This window comes from Pogoniulus pusillus, chromosome 21 (genome assembly GCF_015220805.1).
Source record: "Pogoniulus pusillus isolate bPogPus1 chromosome 21, bPogPus1.pri, whole genome shotgun sequence".
NCBI classification, from domain to species: domain Eukaryota; kingdom Metazoa; phylum Chordata; class Aves; order Piciformes; family Lybiidae; genus Pogoniulus; species Pogoniulus pusillus.
In genome coordinates, this window is record NC_087284.1 from 12751950 (window position 1) to 12773965 (window position 22016).

Here is a 22016-nt window from a genome sequence, read left to right on the forward strand (position 1 = left end):
AATTAGAAGGACCTGAAATTAATGCTTGCCTATTTTAACAGCTTCATCTTGTTGAATACTTTAATCAGATACCCATATTAACATCTATTTGTATTAATTTACAATACATCTCAACCAGCTGCTGCAAAATGATGGATTAATGTTACTAACACAATTCAGTTAGTGCAGAACTAAGTGATCTTGAGAAGCAAGGAAGGTTTGCTTTTAGCACTACTATATGCTGGCACAGCACCTGAATGGTCTTCTCTGAAAACACTTGTTTACCCACTCTGTCCTTGTAAAGAGCATATAGGGCATCACAACAACTTTTAAAGTGACTTCAGTTCACACTTGCCAGAGTAGATTTCCATGGATTCCAGAGAGCTTTGGTCTGATCCAAACATCTTTCTGACATACTTCAGCTTACTGGTGAGGTGGTAGGCCAGAGAACACAGTGGGAAATGCTCATCTCTTAAAAAAAAAGTGGAGTCCTAAGTTAGTAAAATATAAATAGCTTCAGATAAAAAACATTAACACTTCTGTAATTAGGAACTTTCTGCTAAAACTCCAGCTCTCAAATGACATTTTTAATTTCTCTCATCTTCCTGAAATATACCCATGTATATTCAGAGCAATTTACTGCAGTAAATTTCTTCACAAAGTAAATTCCAAAGGCTGCTTTACAGTTGGCATGATATTCCAAGTACACAGTCTGAACAAAGGTTATATCATACAGTTTCCTTCCCCCCCTGGAAATATGTATGCACCCAAGCAAACAGCATTACCTCTTAAATGAAGACACACCATTCGATACTGTAAACATGTAACTACTTCATACTGTATTTCAGTTCAGAAACACCTCAGGTGAATGTCAGATCAAAATTAGTCTTATTGGTAACACAAAAGTCGATTTTTAAAGTCCTTTATTAACCTGAATATAAAAAGACAGAAGTTGCCTACAATATAGGACAAAGCTCTTGCTTCATGAGGAAACAAAATTTTCTTTACAAAGTGAAAAAATAAATACCCTCTTCGAGTAAGATTTATATGCTAATGTGTCATAAAAAAGTAGAGTTTTAATATTTTGACAAAATGTCTGTGCAAAGAAACAGATGCATAAACACACATTACTGCTACATTAAGGCAATATGAAAGTATAGTCAGAAAATCTCAGTAAAGTGACAGTGTACTTTTCTAGCTTTGATTAAGCCAGTATTGCACCCAAACACAGCCTCTAGTTCCTTCTGTACCCTGGAGAATACACTAGGAAACCAGAGCCCAGAATGCCCAAGTAGGAAGGGGTGGAGATCTAGAAATTTTAGCGGGAAATGACATACCCGATAAAGACGTTAACTGAAGAAAGCATTTAAAACTATACACAACCCTTATTTTAGAAATTAATGGTACAGGTTTAATAGTTTAAAATCAGCCTCCAAAAATAAAGGGCAACTGACTGCAGCTCCCAAGATGATCAGATAAGCTAGATGTGGGAAACATGGGAGTGCATTGCCCATTGAGAGTGTCACTGTGAGTTAACTTACGTTAGTGCTGCCACAGGACACTGTCAGCCAGACGTTCCTACACTGAGACTGAAATTTCCCACTTTTCCAAAGCTATTATCTCAGAATTATTTTCTCTTTAATAGAATTCTGAGTTAAAACACAGCTGCTTGATGAAGTCCTGCCTCTTTAGTTTAAGAACCATTTTTTAAAAAGAAGTTCTTTTCTCTTCAAAGCAATTTACTAAAACCAGAAACTATGAGCCATACTAACCTGATATTTGTAAAAGCCAGTCTCACTATTAAAATAAATGGGATGCCAGTACTAAAAAAGGATTCTGAGAGTGTAAAACAGAAGGCTGCGTTGCTCTCGCTGGGTATATCAACGTGTGTGCACCACATTTCTCCAGGTTACCAAGCTTTGTGGCAATGCTGCCATGCTACAAACTTACGCATCCTTCTCCTAAGTAACAGGAATTGCTTACGCTTCTGCTCTCAAAAGATGCCCCAAATCATTTTGGACACGCTGAAGGAAGAATATTTACGTTAAGAAATGCAGTATTTTTGCTTTTGATTGTGGATAGGTGCCAGAGCGAATGCCTTCTTCACAATCAATGGTTGCATTTCGTATTAGTGCAGTTTAAAGAGTACATGATGGTTTTAAAGTGTATACGTAGCTCATATCACAGTCAGGTTGAGAAGACTGGTGTGGGTTGGCAGGTACACGTGCTGGACATGCTCTACACGAGATCTGCACACAGGACATGACTGGAAAGGAAAAACATTAGGAAATTAGTTTACTTGGCATTTTGGGTCTCTACACTTCAATTGGAGACTTCCCTCCATGTATACATAACAGTACTTTTCCACCTTCCCTGCACTTAATGTTGGCTATTGTCAGAAACATGTAGCTATTTCTTACCCTCATGACAGTCAAGTTAGCACAGCTAAAGCTCACCTTTTCCAACATCATCTGAACAGATCTTTACCTTTTCTAAAAGTAAATTTTACTAAAATATCAACATATTAATCCATGACTCTTAAGTATTCAGAAAACCCAAACTTCCATGTGTTTGGTAACTCAATAGCATAGCAATTACCTGTAATTGGGCAGCACAGGTCTTGCAGCATACTGTGTGGCCACACGGACAAAAGGTTGAATTGATTTCTTCTTCACAACACACCATACAAAGCATGGACTCCTTTAGCTTCCGCAATTTCTCTTGCAGTGCTTTTGTTTGCTGGCAGCTAAGACCCTCACAGTTGTCGCAGTTCATGCTACTCTCTGAAGACTTAAGGGGGGAACTTGGTGGGGTTTGGTCGCTTCTTGAAACAAGATCCACAATGCCAGCATTGTAAAGAGCTCGCCTTGCATGATCATAAACTTCTTTTGATGTTCTTTTAATGTCAAAGACATATTTTTTACCAAGATTAATGTTTTCATTCAGGAATAGAGATGCTAGGTGGCCCTTTAGGTCTCTGCTATACTGCATCATGACAGCACTGGTGACTGTGTCACACCTATGAAACAACAGGGCAAATGCAAGCTTGGTTAGTTAACACCAATAAAACTATCCATACAATCATTTGTTCCCAAAGGTGAAGTAACAGCACTGAAATTAAACCAAACTAAGCTCTTGAATGTTCTTTGCACGACAACTCTTTGGAAACTATAAAATGGAAAAGTGACGGTTAAAGAGCCAGCCCGTGGAAAGAGCCTTAACACATTATATAAAGAGCCAACATTTGCTTAGCCAACTGTTAAGCTTTGCAACATCTCTTTATGTGGCAGTTTCCAAACACTGCACTGGAGAATTCCAGTTATTAATCTTTGGGCTAACAGGCCTTTCTTTAGATATGCTCTCAAGAATTTAGCATATAGTCAAATAATGTCTTTAACCATATTTCCACTCAGTACTTTACACACTAGTTTTATATCGCCCAAAGGGAACCAATGTGAATGCAGTGTAGAGAATTAACCCATCAGTATTTGCTGCTGAGTATTTCAGGCACCCCAGCCATGCCTGTCACATACAGTTAAAATCCAAAGAAGCCTATTAAGGCAAATCACTTCCCTAAAAAACATAGGAAACAAAATGCAAACACCCATCAGAGCCTCGGAGGGCCTAAGATCAAAGATCTAAGCTTATGGCCAAATGCTATTGCTTAACCAAAATTATGCTACAATCAGAAACTGCAGAAGACAGCAGAAGTTAGAAGCAGAGACAAAGATCAAAAAGTTAAGAGTGATTTAAGAAGTTTGCATAGCCTGGAAAAAAGTATGAAGAGTGCAGAGCAGCAGTGGAACAGCATGTAATTACAGAGCAGGACAAGAAATGCTTCACATCAGGCTCAAAAAATAAACAGTGGTTAGAAAGGCAGCTGGTTGATGTTAATTGCTGTAACTATTGAAATGATCTAATTTGAAAAGCTGGACAGGTGTTTGCCTAGTCTATGTATTTTTGTCCATTTTTTCTCTTTAAGTAGTTGAAACCACTATGTGGTAGGACAGAAAACACCAAGTATCTTTGGCTTGCCATTTCAAGAGGCCAAGCAATCCTATAAATGAATATCAAAAAAAGAAGGGTTAGTTAGCTTTTAAAGATAAGGGCGTTTTCCACAAATAGCTATGGTACACTTTCATCAGAAGTTAAAGTGATCTCCAGTTCTCTGCAATGATGGACTGAAGGCGCTTCCTCAAAAAATATATATAAAAAACTGATTATCTTTATTACTTAGTTCCAATTATCAATGTTTAATCTGAGTAGGAATGAAAAGAGATTTAAAAAAGTCATCAAACAACAAGTGAGTCTAGCACCCCTACTTCAAAGAACAACAGGATAAAAAGAATGGATAGCTCCTGGCACAAAACAAAGTCCTGGGCATGTGAGCAAGGACAGTGGAACTGCAGAAGGATTTAAATATGTGGGATGGGAACGTGGCATATAAATAACTTCTCACAAGTGGAGGAGACAAAGGAGAAAAAGTACACGTGCATATGAGCTGCATCTATGTATTCTGAAGGACAACATGTTTGTTCTTCTTTGCACTCTCATTCTCCCTCTTGTATGGAGACAAAAATTGTACATCTTTTTTACAAAGCATCAAAAAACACTGTAAGTTTACATTCTGAAGAGCTGTTATTTATTGCAGTAGACTAAGAAATTTTGCTTTCGTGTCTTGTATTACCATCACACAAAATGGAAAGCAGCAAAAACCTGTCCAGCTTTTGGACTTAAGAGGAAAGTAGAGACTGCAGAGAAAGAAATTTTGCAAAGAACTGAAGTGCAGTCAGGCTGCTGGATGCTTCAGCACTTAATGCAAATACCGCAGTAAACAGCAGCAGCAGTTGCTTCTAGTGGCAATACTGACCTGTAAAATGCATGTGTCTCTGTAATTGCTCTGTAGAGTCCACTTGCTGCCCTTGTACTAATCATTTTAAACAAGAGAACTACACTGTTACCAGACTCCTTGGTAACAGTCAGATAGACGTTCTTCCCAGACTGAGTTGCCATTTGAACAACAGGATAAGCAATCCTGCAAACGAATATAAAAAATATAAAGGTTATTTAGCTTTTAAAGATTAAGGGCATTTCCATTTCCCACAAACTGCTACAGTGCAGTTTCATCAGAAGTTACAATGATATCCAGTTGTTGTCTGTAATGCTGGATTGAATATGCTGCCTCCAAAGTGCATACAAAAAAATTAATAGAATTAAGGCCAGTTGTCACCTCACTTACAAGCAGATAGTGACCTCAGAGCTACATTCCAGTAGCAACTTTTAGTAATTCTCAGAGCAGTTTTGTACTTTTATGTTCAGTACTTCAGAAAAGTAGATGAAAATGGTTCCACAAAACACATACCTGTTGATAGGACTGAAGTCATCTTTACAGATGGATATGCCTTCAGGTCCAACACCAATAAGGAGTTTTTGCCCTTCACTATCTCGCACTGAGTGCCACTCTACCCCATAGTTCTCCAGTGTTGTAACAATCTGTAGAAGCTGATACTCAGCAGAAGCTTGGCTGAGACCTTCTAGCTCCTTGTGCTTTGCAATAATGCTATTAATAAAAAGATAGATAGGTGAAAAAAATCAAGTTGATGTCATTCCTGTTAGCACCTTGTTTTAGCTTTGCTTTTTAAATGACCCATTTATCTGGCTACAGATTTCTGGTAATCATGAACCAAAGAGAACTGAGAATCACCAAACATCCTGAGAATGTTCACTGGGAGACGCTGCTGTGCATTTGTTTTGAAATGAAAAAGCTGCATGCAATCAAGGCTTTCCAACTAAGACTCCTAACAATATAATTATCCAAACAATCACTACGTTCATAACTAAAGGAGAACCCCAAACAACCAAACAAAAATCCTACAGAAATTATGACACACAAAGTTTTTTGATATTCAGAAATGATCTACAAAAGTGTTTCAGGACCCCTGTTTACTTCTCAGTTTAAGGGTACTGAGACAAACAAATTCCTTTTACTGTCTTTCACAAGTGTAGGTTTAAGGCATACTTGCAATTTGATTACCCTGCTCACATTTCCCAAGTACAGCAGCTTTTGTTTTTCACCAAAAAATACTCATAATTTAGCTTAAAATTGAACTGAAATTAGAGCATTAGTTCAAAATATGACCTGAATATTTATCTCCAAAGTTATCTAAAACAGCATTACTTTTGACAACACAAGATACACTGTAGCACCAGCAATTAAAGGTTTAACAAAGATGTTATGCTTTTGGTCTCCAAATATATATCATATATACTCATTTTACCTCTCCAAAATGGTAGTCGTGAGCTCTTTTGCACATAACTCTTCATAATTGTACTTGGCAGTGTTCTGGTTATAATCGCCGAACTTCATCTGTGCCAACAATGCACTAAGTTCAATTGCATGCTCTGAAGAACACTGAAGATTACCAGCAAGAAGATCTTCTTTAATATGCAAGAAAAACATATGCCTGCAATAGAATCAGAAATGTTTGCTTACACGAATTGTTACAAGATGTTTGTAATCAAGACACAAATCAAGTAACCTCTCAGATGTTTGGTGATCAAGATTTTGCTATGAATGTACCAAGTAGACAAAGTCTGACATGAGGAAAAGAGTCTCCATCCCATCTTATTATTCATTTACACTTACAGATGAGGCTACAAATAAAGGCAGTATCTAAAAGCAATGTAAAAGAAACAAGCACTTCAATATAATTTTCTTAAGAGTAAGAACTGCTTAACTCCTAAGGCCACCTAGTAATTTCAATTCAATGAGTAAAGTACAAATAAAATGTATTTGGATTAGTTTCACATGTTTAAATTTTCTTGGTTGCCATTTACAAGTTACCCTGCAGAAAAGCAAAATTGTGAAGAAACCAGCAGCCAGACATTTGTCATGCCAGAGAAGCCTGATTTCTCTATACAGCTGAAATCCCTGCCACCAAAAGAAGATGGTGTTTTGGCCAGCAACATGATAAACAGAATATCTTAAAATATCTGAAAAGACAGTGTAGGATAAAATACAAAAACATCTATAGTGTAAGCATATTTGTCAAATCTTTCTTTACACTTGGGATGCAGGCAGGTTTAACAACTAGCTGGAAAATTCACAAATATGCTCTTAATTATCTAATAGATCAGGCAATTAGACAACTTGTCATTTCCTCCAACACTTAACAGCAGGCTGCTAATTTCCCCTGCAATCTACCTTAAATTCTTTAACTTCACCTGTATCACCCCTCAGAGAAGACAATAAAAATTTGTACTTGCTCTTAAACCTTAACATACTTCTGAAAAACAGGTGAAGTGGCTACATATCACTGAAAAAAACATAATTCAATAAATAAAGCCTATTACCCACAGGAACGTGTGTTGTGGCATCCAAGGTAATACAACATGGACATTTTAGTTTTCTAATAAAGTATAGTCCACTTTTCTTAAAAAGATATTGAATTATTCATCACTGAAATTCAAGATGTTAGTGATTAGCTTTCCTTCAAACAGCAATTTTTAATAGTATCTTACGCACATCCTGTTGCAGCACCTTGCAATTCCATGTGCAGCAGGGCAAACAGAGCTAATTCTTCACTATTATGAACAATTATATAGCTTGTAAAATGTGTTTACTCTTAGCACTATGGTAAATGCTGCAGCTACGAAAATATTCTCCCCTAAAAGATACTTCACATCCCAAACTTTTGAAATCATGAAAAAATAGGAGTTGAATTATCCCAAATGGTGCCTTACAACCCATTTCCTGCAGCCAAGTCACAGTTGCAACACCTCCCTTTTTGCAAACAGTTTGAGGCATTCTAGAGCTTTAGTGGCAAGAGGACCACAACTTCAAGTTGTCTCCACTGTTAATAGGTTATTCCTTGTTTTGTCTTTTCTCGGACTAAGTCCCAAAGCTCTGCTCTGATCCCTTTACCCAATCTGATTCATAAAGTTGTTCTGTGTGGCTTGGGCTTTGAAAATGCACAGGATGTACATTCCCCTTTTGGGGCTCAGTCCATAAATCTAAGACATTTGATGAATAACTAGAACAGTGGCCAAAAAAACCCCCACCATTTCAAACGGTAAGCGATTGCTGGGATTCCAGTCGACTCTTCATAAAGCAAATGTCTCTCATCATGCACCTTTAAGCCTCTATTAATATCAGAGTGGGTTTTCCAGTCCTCATAACTATGTACTAATTACACATACAGTATTTCAAAGAACCATCTGACAATCTTACTCTCATTAGCTGACACACATTTACAACTACCACAACACTTGTAGTTTATTTTATACGCAGGACAGCATTGACTACAGAAGAGAAAAATCATCTGCCTCCCCTTGCTGTGAAAACCTTATTGACATCAAGAGGGGAACTGAAAAAAAAATCACTCCTGCAAATACAGATGTATTATTACAGGAACAACTGCAGCAGAGGTATGGCTTTGTCTCATTCCATCACTAAAAGGCCAGCAAAGGCAGAGGGAGACAAAGGAGCTTAAGGTACAGTGAAAAGTAGCATCACATCAGCTAGAGTCACTTCCCAGAAATGGCTCATGTTACCTAAGGGGAAATATCACAGCAACTAAGCCATCTTGCATTTTTCTGGAGCCAGAGGTATGTGCATCTAAGGAATAGTCAGACCAAAATAACTAAAGCTATGCAAATTGATGTCCTGGCTTGTGCTATAGTGAGCCACTTTTTGAAGTCAGAAAACAAACAAAACCATCCATGTTTAACAGTCCATCTCAAAGTCACTGGTCTGTAACTAAGAAAACCTTTGCTGTCCCTAGTCCATTGCCTCAACCCAACCTGTAATAGATCAGAAGCTAGTTAAGAGAGCTTTCCACTGATAGGAGTTTGTGAATAGCAAGGTGTCATGGACTGAACTGAATGATGATGACATTCAATACTATGCTGCTGTCATGCCAGTTTCAAAATGAAAATACAGGTTGGATCAAAGTTCAGCTTGAAGTTCAGACTGTAACATGAAAGGCTTCCTGTTCTGGTTGCTGCTTCTGGTTTCTGGAGTTCTGGGGAGCTGATCAGTTCTGCTGGGCTGCCTTCTGCATGCTTGGGAAGTTTTACCACTGCCTTAGAATCATAGAATTGTCAGGGCTTGAGGGGACCTCAAAGATCATCTAGCTCCAACCTCCCTGCCATGGACAGAGACACCTCACACTAGATCAGGTTGCTCAGAGCTCCATCCAGCCTGCCCTTAAAAATTACCAGGGATGGGGCTTCTGCCACCTGCCTGGGCAATCTGTTCCAGTGTCTCACCACCTTCACAGTGAGGAACTTCTTCCTAACATCCAACCTGAATCTACCCACTGATAGTTTTGCTCCATTCCCCCTAGTCCTATCCCTACCTGACATCCTAAGAAGTCCCTCACCAGCTTTCCTTTATGCCCCCTTAAGACACTGGAAGGTCACAACAAGGTCACATCGGAGCTTTCTGTTCTCCAAACTGAACAATCCCAACTGTCTCCATAGGAGAGGAGTTCCAGCCTTCTGGTCATCCTTGTGGCCCTTCTCTGGGCATGTTCCAGCACATCCATATCCTTCCTTCCTTGTAATATGGGCTCCAGAAATGGACACAGTACTCAAGGTGGGATCTCAACAGAGTGGAGTGACCTGCAGGCCACGCATCTCTTTATGTAGCCCAGGATACCACTGGCTTTCAGGGCTGCAAGTGCACACTGGCAGGTCATACTGAGCTTCTCATCCACCAGTACCCCTATAGCATCCCTTCTCTCCAGCATGTCAGCCACACCGCATAGCTTGGTGTCATCAGCAAACTTGCTGAGGGTACAGTGTCACTGCCCATGTCCCTGATGAGGATGTTAAACAAGACTGGTCCCAGTACTGAGCCCTGAGGGACTCTACCTGTCACTGGCATCCACTTGGATATGGACCCATTGACAGCCACTCCTTGGGTGCAGCCATCAAGCCAGTTTTTTATTCACTGAGTTGTTCATCCATCAGACCCACACTTTACCAGTTTTAAGACCAGAACGTCATGCAGGACAGTGCTAGAGGCTTTGTTCAGGTCCTGGTAAATGATACCAGTTGTTCATCTCTCATCTATTAACATTGTGACCTTGTCATAGAAGGCCACCAGGTTTGTCAGGCATGATTTGCTCTTGGTGAATCCACGCTGACTGTACAAAATCACTTTGTTATTCTTCTGCCTCAGCAATACTTCCAGGAGGATCTGCTGCATGATCTCACTGGGCTTCTGCTGCTTCTGCATTTTTGCTGCACTTTTCTGCAAGTAGGCTAAAGTAATTGTGTATTGTATGATTTCCAGTAAAACTCTACTTCAGCAGAGAGGTGGGGATTGTTTGTGTTACTTTCCTTCCCATCTGTGTGCGGAGAGAGGGAGGCTTTGCAAGAGCAGGCTGTGTTAACCCAGGACAGTCCATATTTGGCCCAGGCTCAAGTGTTAAGTTGAGATAAGCAAGGAATTCAATTCTGCTAGAATAAATTTGTTCACCCTATATTTGCTTTGGTACAATTCCCTTCATGTCAAGGCATTTATTTTACCAGCTCTGTTGCCTTTTTTGTTTATGCTACATAAGCTCTTACTTTTTTAACTTGTTCTCCTTATGGCACCCTTAGTGGTACTCTGTCACTCTGTGGAAGGCTGTGGTGGTACTGTGCTGTTTAGTGGTACATCTGATGTTATGATTGGACTGTTTCACTGTGTTTCCAGTTAGGATGGTTTCTGCATGCACTATTATTTATCAGTAATCACACAGTTGACAAACAAAGTAGAAGAGAACACTTCTTCACCGTTTGATGGTTTTGAACATCCTTGGGACACCAACACCAGACTGCTTTTGTCATCACATCTCTTAAATCTGTGTCATAGTCTTCATCACAGTAATACAGCTATTTTCAAAAAATACCATTTGGAGACCTATCCTGATGCTGGATTATTACAAGTGGCAGGGTAGGTGAAGAGAGTATGGGTAAGTGCTAACATGGTGGCCACCTCCGGTGGTTTGGATTTTCAGCCCTAAGCCAGTGCAAAATCCTGACAAGCTGCTGAACTGTTTGGAAGAAGTCTGTTGTCAGCCCAGAAGTTCCCCAAGAGACAAAAATCACTGTGGTGTGTTGGTGCCTGGCTCACACCTCGGACTACAGATAGACCAACAGGCATAGCAGTCAGAGAACCAGGATGCAGCAGTACTATCTGCCCCTGTATGGAAAAAGAAACATGTAAGGAAAGCAGCTCCTCTGCTGAAGGATGAAGATCAGTCAAGATCATCCTGGGAAGGGAAGAGCCAGTGTGGTCACTCCATCTTTGGAAGACAGCCAAGGACAAACAGTGGATGACATGACTAGCAGGCTCTGGCAATGTGAGGGAAGTCTCTCTTTCTTTGTCCATGCCTGTTTCAGCTGTGAAGGAACTGTCCTTCAAGATTGAAAAAAAACCAAGAAAACATTTTCTATTCCCACCTGTGTGGTTCTGTGTTCCAGCCTTGAAAAGCAGGTGCTTCCGTGTTCATGGGAGAGAATCTGTGAGGTACATACCACAGCATAACCTTTGGTTTTACTTATGTGACCATGGGGAAAATGTGACAAAGGGGGACAGAAAACCCACTTCAGTGCTAGCTGCACAAGTATGTAAATTACAAATAAATTCTCCCCAGAAGAATGCTGCTCCAGTTTCAAGTGGAAAGGAGCAGACAAGCTGATAATGATCTTCCTCAATGGACTCCTGAAATACCTTCACAAGACGCAAGTGATTCCAGTCAGAATTAGTGGGGCCTCCTGCCTTCAACCAAATGGAGGAGAGGGACAACCGAGCTTATTGGACTGTGCAGATCTGATGGCTGAGGCAGCTGAACCCACAATAGGATAAAGCTTTAGGAGATACAGGCACAGCGTGTAGTTTGATGCCATAAAACCACAAAGGGTGGAACTTAGAATCATAGAATCAACCAGGTTGGAAGAGACCTCCAAGATCATCCAGTCCAACCTATCACCCAGCCCTATCCAGTCAACTGTGTTTCTTGTGTGACAAAGGTGTCCTAGCACCTGAGTATGCTGGAAGCAGAGCAACAGACAGTAAACCAGTGTTTGTTGGAAGGAGTCACTGGAAATTACTGCCCCAGGGGAGCAAATACAAGCCCACCATTTGGACTGGTCGTGGACTGACCCAGACTGTACTGGAAGAGGGTGGAGCACCAGACCATCTGCAGGGAAGTCTTCTGTGCACTGCAAAGAAATCTTGAGTGAGAAGAGACAGTGAATGAGGTATGATATACACTGCTTGATGTTAATTGCTGCTGGGCATGGCAAAGAATAAGGGATGGAGAAAGTCGTGAGTTAAATCTACACATAGAACATTATGCTGCTGTCCTGACAGTTTCAAAAGTGCTGGCTGAAACAAAAGTATCATAGGGCTTGAAGTTCAGATTAACATGAGAGGCTTCCTGTTCCAGTTGCTCCTTCTGGTTTCTAGGGTTCTGGGGTGCTGGGCTTTTCTGCCAGGCTGGCTTCTGTATGCTTGAATGGAGGGAACCATTCCATCACTGGCCTTGGCTGCTTCTGTGTTTTTGCTGTGCTTTCCTGCAAACAGGCTAAGGTAATTTTGCATCATATAATTGCCAGTAAAATTCTTTACCCGAATCCAGTGTCGTGGATTTTTTTTGTGTTGCTTTCCCTGCTGCCTGTGTGGGAGGGAGGGGTACTTGAGAGCAGGCATACTGTTAACCCAGGACACACGATGACTACATAACTGAACTGCTAGAGCAGCTGCCCTGAGCCAAAAGAGCTGAGGTAGCAAGTTCACTGCTGTTTGGTTGGTTGTTTTTTTTTTTGTTTGTTTGTTTTGCATTGGATTCCTTTTTCCTTTAATTTTGAACCCTTAAGGGTGCTTGGAAAAGTGTCTAGAAACTGAAAGACAGTGAGGGCTGCAGACATTTTATGTATCTGCAAAAGTCATTCTGATTAGTGCAGATTCTACTTTGTCCATCCAGCCTAAGATTACACTTCTCCAAAGTCATATTAATATCCACTGCAAAATCATTCCCCTTCAAGGTTCAAAACATGACACCAGCCAGAACCCAATTACAGAAGCAGAATTCTTTTTTAACACCACACTGTAAAAAGGTTTTCTGACCCTTAGACAGGCAGAAGAACATGCTTTTATGCTGAACACAGTCATGCAAAAGTACATCACTGGGAATCTTGAGGCAGTTCCTTGTACAACTCTGCAAAGTCTGAAGAACCCAATAAATTATCTGTAGAAAGCCTGGTCATGTGACAAATTCAATTAGTTACCAGAAAATATTCATGTAAGTTTTTTGTAAATTAGATTGTGACCTAATCACTTAATAGCACTCAATCCACCATCTCTCCCCTGCAGGAATTCTCTAGAGCAAATGAAAAAAAATCTGTTAAAGCTTTACCCACCTTCAAAGATACTCAGGTTATACAATAGAAGGTACTCAGTTTTCCAAGGAATTCTCAGTTTCAGCTTTCTACAGTTAACAGAACTTTTCACCACCAAGTTTGAAGAGAACAAACTGCTTTAAAATTGAAAGCAACTGTTTTAAGTCCTCTAAAGGTTGGATTTTCAACATTGCCAGTGCAATGTCCATTTGGTCACCATATAGGAAACTCTGCTCTGCATCATTCACAATTATATACAAGTAACTCAAGTCAGACCAACAGTGTGTTTCCTAGCTGTCACCCCAATATTCTCTTAACATTCTGCATCTTTTAAGTCCTCTTGTCAAAACTTCATTTCATTGATTCATAGATAGTGAAGGGATCCTCAAAGGTCACTTTGTCCAACCCCACTGTAGTCAGCAGGGCCACCTCCAACTAGACCAAGCTGTGTGGGGCCATATCAACTTCAAGTTGTACACATGACAGCATTAGTACAGTCTGTAACCTGAACCAGCCCTACAGCTTCCCCTCCCCTCTCATGCTAACTAGATATTCCTGTATATTCAATTACAAAACATTTCCTTTGAGCTTGATAGTTCAAAACACACAGAAACACAAGATTCAAGGAGAAAGCATGGTTTGCCAAAGCTAGACTTTAGCCACTGTCCAGGCAGAATATTTTCCCTTTCAGAAGAAGAAAAAGCAGTTTTAGAACTAGAATAGAATGACATGCTTTCTTCAGATACACCAATAATTTTATATTCCCTTTGTATCCTCACTTGTGCCTCAGTGCTTTTTATACAACCTAAGTTCTTTGTGCCTATTAAATCCCTCAGTAAAACACTAAATATATTGTTATTAATGCCTTTCAGTTGCACAAATAATTTGAAAGAAATGCTGAAAAAAAGAGGAGCCTGCAAGACATGAGCAGATGGTCCATTTGACAAAAAACTATGCCACAGAACTCACACACCTAGACATCACCTCAATTGCTTTTTGCCTTCCTCTGAAACCATTTATGCAGGCTGATTACATAGAACACCACTACCAGAAATGGACATCAGTATTTCATGACAATGAAATCACTGTAGGACATAAATCACTTCATTATTGCCAACAGAATTGGCAAGTGCTATGAAAGTATGGAGTAATACATAGCACAGGATTAATTTGTTTCTCGGCTTATTGAATAAAATTCCACGCATCAGGATTCAAAGTTGTGCACTGAAAGCAGCTTTTTTTTTCCTACTACAAACCAGGAGTGGAAAACAGGACAATTAGATATCTAAAGGCTATGCTAGAAGTTTTAAGCTCTAAACTTTGTGGTCACTGGAAAAAGTTACAAATAGCAACCCTTTAGCAATAAAGTACCTGTATATGACCAATAATTTCTTCACTTGATATAGAACCCATTCTCTTGCTAGACTACCAGCACGAATCTCAGTATATACCCCAAGAAAATGTCTGTCTCCCAGGGTATGACATCCCTTACCACAGCTTAAGGCTCTTTACTATTGTGAAGCAAATCTGCATCTCTCTCATCTAAGGGAAGAGACTTAATTGCTCCCATGCAAATATATTGATAAAGATACCTTAGCAAAGTAACATAATGCTCTCTAAAGCAGGTAAGACCAATCAACGAGAAAAAGCAAAGCCATCACAGTTACAATTATGTTCTTCAACATCTTTCTCATTTCTTAAGGAAGTGGGTGAAAGGTTACCAGCTGCAATTCAGTACCACTTTAAACAGATCTATTAAACTCACCCTGGTGCCTGTTACAGCAGACTGTAAAACTGCATTGTAAAACATACCACAACACTGCTGCACTGGCTAATGCTGCAATGTAATAGTATGTTACTCTGATTTTCTACCTGCTACATGCATCTAGCTGCTCAAAGTATTTACAAGACAGTTCTTAACCAATTACAGTTACTACAACTGGACAATGATGCTAACCCAAGGTATTTCATATATACAATTAACATGCTAGCAATCATCACACAACTTTTCAACAGCTTCTGAAACAATTACCCATCTTGAGACCGGCAAAACACAGTTCTTTTGAATGCTTCATGAGATCGTGCTGCTTGGGTTAGAACCCAAGCTGTTGAATTGTCATGGCTTATATAGGGACATTGGATTTTCAGTCATATTACACAAGACAAGTAACTTTGCCCATTCTGAAGTACATCTGGATAAATGTTACATTGCTCAAAAAAAAAAATACTCACTTCTGAGTTGTTTCTGCTCTCATGCAGTTACTGCAACGTCAATTTTATCTTGCCACACTGAAAAATGCCATTCTCCGTGATGAGAGTTTGGCACAATTCTCCTCTTGTGCGGTTCAGCAAACACTCGTGACGGTGGATACAAGTCTTTCAGCTATGTGTTTGACAAAGAAAGCCTTTAGGCCGAGCAGAACTTTCTGCCCCAAGAGGGTGCGAGCCAATCGGGAGCTGCACTCCCCGGCCTGCCGGGGCCTGCCGCAGCCGCTAATTAACAGCGAGCTGAGGTTACTGCCGCGTCTCTGACCCGGGGGTTACACCGCTCAGTGCCCCGCAGTAAGCCCCTTTTCTCCTGAGCAGTAAAGGATAATCACTTCAAAGTCTCGGCTCATCGCTGGAAAAGGCAACACAAAAACCAAAACACAGAACACCCATAAATCACTGACAGAACAGCACGCTTTTTAATTTATCTTTTACTACCTGTTGCATTACCTAGTTCTAGCGCTTGCTACAAGATACTGACATGTTAGTGCAAGCAAGCTGAAGAGTCTGGAGAAAAGGTCTTCGAGCAGCTGAGGGAACTGGGATTGTTTAGCCTGAAGAGTGGGCTATAATTACCTGAAAGGAGGCTGTAGTAAGTTCATTCACCCAAGCAACATGCAAGAGGAAATGGCCTCAAGTTGCACCGGGGTAGTTTAGTTTAGGTATTAGGAAAAATTTTTTCACTGAAAGGTTGTCAAGCCCTGGGAAAAGCTGGACAAAGATGTGGTGTGCAACCAAAACAATTGTATGATTCTATCAAGAAATACAGAAAAACAGTGAAAACAAATATAAGAAAGATTTATACAGCCATGGTGTTATTGTGGCTGGAAAAGACCTTTAAGATCATCAAATCCAAGCAATCCAGATTTTTGACTATCAGATCTACCTCTTAAGCAGAAAAATATCAGTCCTTTTCAAGCCAGTGAGATTTTCCAGTCAAACAATGTGAAGGTATTCTGACTTCTAAACAAGCACAACATTCATATTTTAGACTTGTTTGTACTACCCTGACAGCAGCCTATTACATTTAAAAAGCATTCTTGCACTGGAACTCTTCAATTCCACTGAAAACAATTCCAATCTAAAAAATCCTCTGGTAAAATTCAGTACCATGCAGTTAAACTAAAAACTGAAAGCCAAAGAAGAGGAATGAAACACTTCTAACCCTGTAAAGTGAAAGAAAGTGCAGTAAGCATTTTTTTCCCATGAATTCTTTCATTCACAGAGTACCTGTTGAAGGTATACTGTTGCCACAGTGCTCAAAGGTACAATAACCTACTGTCTCGGCCCTCAGTAATAAGAGAACTCTCTTTGCTTAAGATTAAAATGCTTGAGGCCCTGACCTTTCACTAGGTCGCACATCAGTGAAAGGTAACAGAAGCTCATGTTCAGTTGCCAGATGAGCTTTTCAGACCATAGAAATCTGAAATGTTAAATTGCTACATACTCCTGAGTCAAACTGAAGTACAAGGTAAGGATTTCTGATGAAGCAATTGGGCTGAGGTTGACAACACTTCCCAAGTAGAGGCAAAAAACAGGTAGCAACTCATTCACTTTAATCATGAAGCATCATGAAACTCGGAATTACTTGCAGCTTTCTTTTCCCAAATTCCAAAAGCAGTCTCAACATGCATCTGATTTATATCTAAAAAACACCAGAGGCAGCAAGACAGATTTCCCCAATGTTCTACACACAAGGCAACAACTCCACCAGAAACACCCTCTACATCCGTTGTGCACATAACTGCTAAATGGAACCAAGGATACCCATCGCAATTTGTCAACCAGTACACTAATTTTCTAAGTAAAGATAAGAAACAAGGTGTTAGTGCTTCAGTTGTACAGCTAATCCTTACAAGTCCATGACATACCTATTGATTTGAAGTTCAGTGACAGGTTTAACAAGTTTTTCATCTCATTACCAAACATGCTTGTATAAATTGAATGTGACCTCAGCATAAAAATGTAACCGACTGACTGTACCAATACCATAGAAATATAAATTGACCACAAGCACTATGAAATTCTAGGTCTGCTACCCACAAACTACATATACAATTAGAAGATAGCTACTGCAAACTGGTTTACAACTTGTATTTCTAGCAGGAAAGCTAAAAATCCTCATGATGTAGACTGAACAGCTTCGCTGAGGCCTCAGGACTATTCATGTTTTCAAGATTGAGTGATGTTAAATACTAGTTTCAATGCCTGTTGCTTTCCAAAGTATTTCCAGAATAGAGTTTTAATACATCTCTTCTGATGATTGTGCCTCAGTATTAAAATATATTAGGTTTAGGACAGTCTCGTTTCATACATAAAAGAGAACTTATCCAATCTACCATCTTTATAGTGGACAAGCACTTGCTCCTTTGATGTACACATACAAGCTGTTATTCTCTCTACACAACCTGTCTTTTAGGCCCCTGGGGTATGTTTCAGCAGTTCAAGCCCTCTATTAACTTCAGCACAACCTGCCAAGTCTTGCACAGGCAGTGTTGAAAGCAGGAACACAGGTGTCTGCAAAAACCTGGTAAACATTCATCAAGGATAGCATAAAAATGTCAATCACATCAACTTTAGGTTTCCTCAGATTCATTCTGATTTGATCTGTATGGAGACAGACGCAATATGCTCAGGGCAATCTTCACTGCATCATCAGTTATAAAATTGTGTTGCTCCCTTTGTTCTACATAAAGAATCTTCATTATATGAGTTTATACTTATCCTCACCAAGAATATTTCCAGAGGACGACAACCTTTAATGAAAACACTCAGAGCCCAAAGATAAGCTACACAGAATTCATTTTCCAAAAATAAGGTACAACCAAAGTGGAATCTGGTTAGAAAGCATCTGCCTATCTAAAGCTCTTACATAGCACAGCTATGGGCTAACTCTGTAACATCCCAAAAACTTCAACAAGATTGATGAGCTGAAGCCACTGCTCTCCAGAAGTTTCTCCTGGGCACATGAGTTCAAAAAACACATGCATGGCCCTAACTCAAAGCCTTTTTACGCCAAAATCATGTTGGCAACCACAAATATTCTGTGCAGAGCAGCCATGTTGTGTCTATTGTCTCAATCCTGAAAGTACCAAGTTAGGGCAAAAACATGTCTTGTCTTTATCATATAGACAGTAATTTCAGTCTGCCCCATTTACATTAACTGCCCTACCTAAAGCTAAGGGGAAAAATTCACTGATAGGTGAGGATTAAATAGATATGTGCTCTCCTTTAAGGATAACTCAACTGCAATTCATATGATAATCAAACTCAAGGAGTGAAGAAGCAGTATTAATCTTAGAAGACTAATGCTTAAAACTGGCTAACAGCAAAGCAATTTAGTTAAAACTGTTCACAGAAGTTAAACAGCTGTTTCTTTTGTAGCCTCAAAGGCCCCATAGCTATTTGAAAGTTAGTGTAACATAATACCAGACAAAAAGGAACTCAGCAAGTTTTTTTTTTTTTGCTCTGTGGGAGGAATTGTTTCCTGCCTTTCTGTACTAGTGGTTTCAAACGACCTAGAGTAACACCACTGAAGGGGGGTTACTATCGGACACACAAACACCATGTAAATAATTTGCTACTGGTAGCTTAGTTTCTTCCACTTCCAGCACTAAGTGCTCATGGAAGTACTTATACTCATTACTTACTGGTAGCTACATGATGCCTACAATAGTACCAGCTTTATTGTTTTTAGAAAATAAAACAGGATAATACATCTAAGACGAAGATTTTAAAACTATACAGAAACATCAAGCAAGATTACCAGTTGGAACAAATAAAGCCAGTAAGTAATCACAGTCAGAAGTTACAGAAAATGAAAAAATGAAATCTACTCACAACTACCTTTAACTCACCTTGTCTGCTCTTGTAAGATAAGATGTGGCTCTACAAAAAACTTGACTCTTAATTTCAATCGATAGGGGGCTAAACCATCCATCTGTTGCGAGATCCTGTTCCTCAAATTCAGCCACAAATTCTCGCCTTTGCTGCCAGTGAACTGCAGTCCAAAATAATCAACTTCTATAATTCCCAACCTCCTGCACACCTGAAATTAGAGGTTCTTTATTATGAGGCTAAAGCACAATGATATAAGGTATTAGCTGTATCAACTACTCTTTCAGACTGCTCACTTAAAATACATCATTCTGTAAGCACCTTTATATAAAAGATTACCTAATGGGATTTTTAGTTGTATACAGAACAGCATGCAGACAATTGCTAAGAATAAGCCAGGAATTTCTCTACTAGATGAAAACTACAACATCTATGGTCAAATTCTGTTTCCCCTTCTCACTCCCAGGCCGGGCATTTGAGAGAACGGGATTTGCCTAAGAGAGTCAACATCACAGCCAATAGCACCTTCTAGGCCAGAAAGAGAAAAAAGTACAACCCACAAGTTTTATTTAGATGCCACCAACAGGCTGGGCTCGATACGTTTGTCTCTCTCCAGCGTCCTCACGGCAGCCGCCACTGCCACATCGAGGCGATGCTAACAGAAGGGCAAAAGCGCCTGGACAGCAGCTTGGGCCAGCACGATCCCAGTAGCCCCCAGAGTCCGCTTCAGCAGCGCCTGGGCGGTGTCACCCCGGCCAGGCGGATCCCACCCGTGCCCCCCACCTTAGGGGCGGAATGGGCTGCAGCAGAGAGGCCGCTGCCCGCCCTCCCACCACTCGCTGCAAAGCGGAAGGGCCGGAGAGGACCCAGAGCAGGGGGATGCAGCAACCTCCGCATCCATAATGGAGGAAAGAAGGAAAAAAAGCAACCCAACGCGAAGGAACCCCAGGAGGAGAGCAGGGAGACTGCGGCGGCAGCAGCTCCCCGCCCCCACCGCGGCGGCCGCCCCCACACGGCCCTGCCTCGCGCCCCCGCCACCCGCAACGGCCGGAGCGCGCGGCGGCGGCCCGCGAGCTGCCGCGGCCCCGCTCCTCGCGCCGGCCGGGACCAGCGCTCCTGGCTGCCCAGCGGCCACCGGTAACCCCTGCACACAGCCGCTGCCACACACCCCGAGCCGCTCTGCCCCGGGAAGCAGCGGGACGGCGGCCAGGAGAGCGCGGCCCCTCACCTGGTTGAGGCAGTCCTCGCCGTTGGCTTTCGCCTCTACCTCCACCTCCATCACCACCGCGTCCGGCCTGGTCACATAGCACAGCATGGCTGGGGACAGCCAGCGCCGCCGCCGTCACGGATACCCGGAGCAGCTGCTGCGGCCGGCGGAGAATCGCAGCTGATGCTACAGGCTGAGGCAGGCACGCGTACCCCGGCCACCGCCTACACAGCCAGCTAACCCGCCCACGCCCGGACACACAGCCGCCGCCGCCTAGCACGCTGCCCCTACTGCTTGCGCTGCGCCGGCTCTGCTCCCTCCACATATACCCTCCGTCTCCCCCTCCCCACCCCGAACCGCACCTGCGGACCAATGGAGAAGCGCCGCTCATCGCTGCGGTCCGCCGCCGCCACCAATCAGTGCCGCCGACATCCTCGGCAAACGGCGGCGGACGGGAGGGTGTTTGTTGTTGTCTCTCTCTGGCGCCCCCTACCGGGTCTGAGGGTCGCAGGCCGTCGGCGGGACTACCCCTCAGCACTAAGACCTGCCTAGCGGAGAGCGGTTTTCTGCGGGCTTTGCCTCCTCAAATTACCTTAATTAGCTGCCACTTCCAACACTTAAATAACAGAATCGTAGAATCATGATTGTTTTGGTTAGAAAAGACCTTTAAGACCATTGAATCCAACGGTTAATTCAGCACTGCCAGGTCACCATTAAACCACATCACTTAGCACCACATCTACACATCCTTAAAATGAATCCAGAAATGATGACTCCATTGCTGTTCCAGGGCTTGGCAACTCAGTGAACTATTTTTTCCTAATGTCCAGTCTAAACCTCCTCTGGTGCAACTCGAAGCCATTTCCTTTTGTCTCATCTCTTGTCAATTGGGAAAAGATGCCAACACTCATCTTGCTGCAGCCTCCTTCCAGATAGTTGTAGAGCGTGAGGTCTTCCTCCAGACTCCTTTTCTCCAGTCCCCTCAGCCACTTCTCAAAAGATTTGTGCTCTAGACCCTTCACCAAGTTTGCTGCCCTTTGTTGGATACACTTCAGCACCTCAGTAGCTCTTCTCAATGAAAGTGGAGACCAAATTCATTTGGTGGGGACTGTGCACAAAATTAATTTGAGAGTAAGTGGCCATGAGCTATGTGACAACCAAATATTTTCATCATTTATCTCTAGGTTTTGCAAACACTCCTTTTTGTTGAGTGGAAAATACCACCCAGCTTTAATGCGCTCGCTCTCATACTCTCTTTGGCCTTGGTCTGAATTTGTGTTATGCAGCATGCAAAGCAGTGGAAAGGTGAACATTTTAAGAAGGACCACTC

At 41.4% G+C, this 22016-nt stretch overlaps 1 protein-coding gene across 2 annotated transcripts; it reads right to left on the reverse strand.

Moving 5' to 3' along the window:
- Positions 1–790: 790 nt before the first annotated feature.
- Positions 791–20991, reverse strand: MYLIP (myosin regulatory light chain interacting protein). 2 transcript variants are annotated; one of them, XR_010306209.1, is made up of 8 exons: positions 20708–20991; positions 19500–19690; positions 6258–6443; positions 5342–5539; positions 4850–5014; positions 2578–2998; positions 1752–2245; positions 791–910 (listed from the first exon to the last, which is right to left on the reverse strand). XR_010306209.1 is itself a non-coding variant. In XM_064160987.1 (7 exons), exons 1-7 carry the CDS (start codon positions 20792–20794, stop codon positions 2156–2158), a joined length of 1338 nt encoding a protein of 445 aa, XP_064017057.1. In that variant the 5' UTR covers positions 20795–20991; the 3' UTR covers positions 886–2155. The 2 variants fall into 2 exon arrangements, 1 of the variants encoding a protein (XP_064017057.1); XM_064160987.1 differs by having other exon boundaries at positions 886–2245.
- Positions 20992–22016: the final 1025 nt, after the last annotated feature.

Bases quoted from the DNA above. Each gene is read 5' to 3' on its own strand.
- MYLIP (XM_064160987.1), bottom strand. From the start codon at position 20,794: ATGCTGTGCTATGTGACCAGGCCGGACGCGGTGGTGATGGAGGTGGAG. The intron at 6,444-19,499 runs GTGAGTTAAAGG...ATTCTATTGCAG, and splicing joins ATCTTACAAGAGCAGACAAG to GCATATGTTTTTCTTGCATA. The intron at 2,999-4,849 runs GTCAGTATTGCC...GTTGTTTCATAG, and splicing joins GAGACACATGCATTTTACAG to GTGTGACACAGTCACCAGTG.